Genomic DNA, 4,382 nt, shown 5'->3' with positions numbered 1-4,382 from the left:
TAGCTTCCCATCAGCTGTGTTTCTAGTTGCAAGAGTGACTTTTTTTAAGACTAAGTCTCCAACTTGAAAAATGCGCTGTTTGACCCGGCTGATTGAAATACCAAGCTACTCTTTGTTGGTACGCTGTCATAGTAACCTGAGCCTGATTCTGTTTTTCTTGTAACAAATCGAGATGTAGTTTCAGACCTTCGCCATTGAGTTTGGGGTTGAAGGTGTCTACACGAAAACTTCTCGCCCCAATCTCAGCTGGAATGACAGCTTCAGTTCCATAGGCTAAAGCATAAGGAGTTTCCTTGGCTGGAGTTCTTCTGGTGGTGCGATATGCCTATAGAACCTCAGGAAGATCCTCCGCCCAGCTCCCTTTATGCTGATCGAGCTTCGTCTTCAGGATTTTGAATATGGTTTTGTTTGTTGCTTCTACTTGTCCATTGGCTTGGGGATGCCTCGGAGATGAAAAATATTGCCGAACATGAAGCCCAGCACACCAATCTCGAAAGGAATCGCAATCGAATTGTTTACCATTGTCTGTAATGAAGGCATGAGGAATTCCATATCGACAAATAACATTCTTCCAAAGAAACTTCTCAATATTTTTTGCTATAATGTTTACCAAAGCCTCCACTTCTGCCCATTTCGTGAAATAATCAACGGTAACTACAGCGAACCGAACTCCCCCCTTTTCGGGAGATAATGGCCCTACTATATCCACTCCCCATTGTGAAAATGGCCATGGCGAGGAGATTGAACTGAGCTGTAGCACTCCAGAAGTTTCAGAGTTATTTAACTAGATTATTTCGATAATGGTGTTATTTTAATATCTATTGTAGCCAAGGATTTTAATTCTTGAGAAATTTATGGTATTACAGAAAGTGGTAATTAGATAATGGTAATTGGTGAAATACAAGGATAGTAAATGGTAGAAAGAATTGTATGGGTAGGTAGAATAGTCAATGGTAGGTATAAGGTCAATGGTAGGTATGGTACAATTTTAAATAAGAAGGTAAAATAGTCAATGCTAGGTATAAGGAGGGTAGAATTTTAAATAAGAATGTAGAATAGTCAATTGTAGGTATACTAAGTGGGTAAGTGGAATAGTAAAATGAGGGTATAATTGTAAATTGAAGGTAGAATAGTATTTGGTTTTCTCCTATAAATAAAGCTCTTTCCTTTCACAATTTCAATACTCCTCTCCCATCTCTTGCACATATTCTTCCTTCTTCCGTTTTCTACTTGGTCTTTCTTCTTTCTAAGAGTGTTTACTCATAACAGAGAGAGAAAGAGCGAGACAAAGCGCTACAAGAAAGAAAAAACACAAGAGATAGCGGACTTTAGAAATTAGTTTCAAAAGATATACTAGTGGTGTTAGTCAGATTGGAGCAACTAGATTCTTTCAGACCACTTTTAGCTTCAGTCTAGAAATAAGAAATTCACTGTCCCTTCTAAAATTACTTCATGTCATACTAATTATTCATTCTTTATCAAACTGTAAATAATTATTTTATTTACCTGTCATTGAGATATGTTGCATGCATGAAGGATTTCTAAAAGAATTATTTAGAAAGTTTCTATTTCTTTAAACGCTTTCTAAGTACAATAAGTTTATATTTGGAAAAGTTTCCATTTTGAGAAAAGAAAGTTGAGAAATGATGATGATTATAAAGAATGATGATAAACCCTCCTACATGTGGCTCTAAGATGCATCAAAAGAAGTACAAAGAAAAGTATAAAAAATGAGTTAAATGTTTATGAAATGAGGGCACATGTATGGAGGAGAGTATTTATGGCCCCAAGATAAGTAAGGATGAGAGGAGTTCGGTACCGATACTCGGATGAAGGCGAAACCACTGAAGGAAGCTATGCCAGAAGGTGGTATTCCATCAACATGACCGTTGAGTGCACCAAGAAAGAGTTAATTGACGGTCGGGCATGGCTGAGGCCACAGTTCAGTGCCATAGTCACAATGACCCGCAACCCTCGTACACAGGGGTAACGGTGTACATGAGCCCTAATATGAGAAAATGATAATATAATTTCAAAAATGATATACTATGATGATTTACAATGATGATTTATAACGATGATATACTATGGTGATTTACAATGATGATTTATAATGATGCATTATGATGATGATTTATGACGATGATTTATTACTATATGTAATAGTATGTATATGCTACGGGAGATGCAACCGTACATACTTGTATTATTATGGCTGGATGTATATTTATTTGTGAAAACGATTTTCAAAAACTGAGAACAAGAAGTAAAACTATTTATGGTTGTCGATTTTACTTGCTGGGCCCCCTTTGGGCTCATTCAGTTTTATTTCTTGTTTTCAGGTAGAAAGGACGCGGGAATAGGAGGCTAGAATGGAGACGGGAATAATTATTAACTTTCAAAGTCTTTTCTTATCAGTTATTGTAATAATATGACATTTCGCAACTAAAGTTTGATGTTTTCTAATTTCGCTTGTAATAAAATCTCTTGAAGATTGTTTTATACATTTATCGTATCCTTTAAAATCAAGTACTCTGATAGACCTTATAGATCTTTGAAAAAAAATAAATAAATAAAAATAAAACTTTTGTTGTAAAAGAAGAAAAGTGGCAAACTCAGTCTGGGGATGTTACATGAGCTCCTCAGGAGGTTGCTTGATGATGTTAGCAAAACGTTGACAGTTGTCGCAAGTTCTGACAATTTGCATGGAATCCTGATTCATTCTCGGCCAGAAGAACCCCGCTCTGACAGCTTTGTGTGCTAACATTCGAGCTCCTGAATGACTGCCACAGATTCCTTCATGAACCTCTCGGAGGATATAATTACCTTCTTCTTTAGAAAAACACTTAAGAAGAGGTAACATAAAGCCTCAAGGTGAATCGAGCAGCCTTTCATTTTAATTGCATCGCCTTTCTCTTATCTCCCGGGAGAACTCCTCTTTCTAAATACCCAACAATCTCTTCAGCCCAGGCAAGTATGATTTCAATAGTTAAAACCATGACTTCCTCGGTGATAGAGGGCTGTTGCAAAATTTGTATGGGTTGCTCAGTTTCTCCCATTTCATCCTCGATTGCCAAACCTAGCCGGGCTAACTGGTCTGCTTTTTCATTCTCTTCCCACGGGATTTTAATAATACAGAATTTCTTGAAAGCTTTTTTCATGTCTTGAACTTTAGATAAGTAGAGTTTCATTTTACTGCCCTTAGCTTCAAATTCACCACGACTATGGTCGACAATAACTTGAGAATCACTCCGGACTTCTACAAACTCTGTTTCCATCTCTCGGGCCAAACCCAGCTCGGCTATTACTGCTTCGTACTCTGCCTCATTGTTAGTAGTTTTAAACTCTAACCTCAAAGAGCTTTTCAATTCCTTCTTGTCTGGCGTGATCATCACTACTCCAGCTCCACATTTATTTTTTGTAGAAGAACTATCAACATAAATCACCCACATTTTTTCTTTCGGCCACATCTCTAGATTTTGTATGTTGGTGAATTCTACCAGAAAGTCTGCAAGTGCTTAACCTTTGATAGTATTGCGTGAAATGAAGTGAATATCAAATTCACTAATCTCGATTGCCCAATTGACTAACCGACCAAACAGATCCAACTTCCGAAGTTCTTTTTTCAATGGGTACTCGGTTAGCACATTGATATGGGCTTGAAAGTACGGTTGAAGCTTTCTAGACGCAATTACCAAAGCAAAAGCAAGTTTCTCCATTTGCACATACCTCTCCTCGGCACCATGTAACGCTCGGCTAATGAAGTAAACTGGTTTATGAATTTCTTCCTCTTCACGAATCAAAGTTGCACTGACCGCTGTTGAGGATACGGCGAGATACAAGTACAATACTTCTCCAGGAATAGCTCAGCTAAGCAGAGGTGGACTGACTAAATATCTCTTAAGTTGCTCAAATGCTTGTTCACATTCCTCGGTCCATTCAAAAGCTTTCCTCAAGATTTTAAAGAAAGGAAGACATTTGTCTGTGGACCGAGAGATGAAACTGTTCAATGCCGCGATTCTGCCAGTCAACTGTTGAACCTGCTTTGTATTATTGGGAGATTGCATGTCTAACACCGCTTGAATCTTCTCTGGATTGGCTTCAATTCCTCGGCTTGACACCATATTACCGAGGAACTTCCCAGATGACACTCCAAATGCACACTTCGTAGGATTCAACTTTATTTTGAATCGCCTCAATGTCATGATCGCCTCTTGTAAGTCTGTCACACAATTCGCCTGTAGCTTGCTCTTGACCAGCATATCATCGACATACACCTCCATGTTCTTCCCGATTTGTTCTTGAAACATCTTGTTTAACCTCTGGTAGATAGCACCAGCATTTTTTAACCGAAAGGCATAACCATGTAGCAATATAAGCCT

At 38.1% G+C, this 4,382-nt stretch overlaps 1 protein-coding gene across 1 annotated transcript; it reads right to left on the bottom strand.

Moving 5' to 3' along the window:
* Positions 1-325: 325 nt before the first annotated feature.
* On the bottom strand, positions 326-3,452 carry LOC132174420 (uncharacterized). The gene is made up of 2 exons (XM_059586079.1): positions 2,910-3,452; positions 326-751 (listed from the first exon to the last, which is right to left on the bottom strand). Exons 1-2 carry the CDS (start codon positions 3,450-3,452, stop codon positions 326-328), a joined length of 969 nt encoding a protein of 322 aa, XP_059442062.1.
* Positions 3,453-4,382: the final 930 nt, after the last annotated feature.

This window comes from Corylus avellana, chromosome ca3 (genome assembly GCF_901000735.1).
Source record: "Corylus avellana chromosome ca3, CavTom2PMs-1.0".
NCBI lineage: Eukaryota > Viridiplantae > Streptophyta > Magnoliopsida > Fagales > Betulaceae > Corylus > Corylus avellana.
Note: the sequence above shows the minus strand (reverse complement) of the source record. Positions and strands in the feature narration are given on the sequence as shown.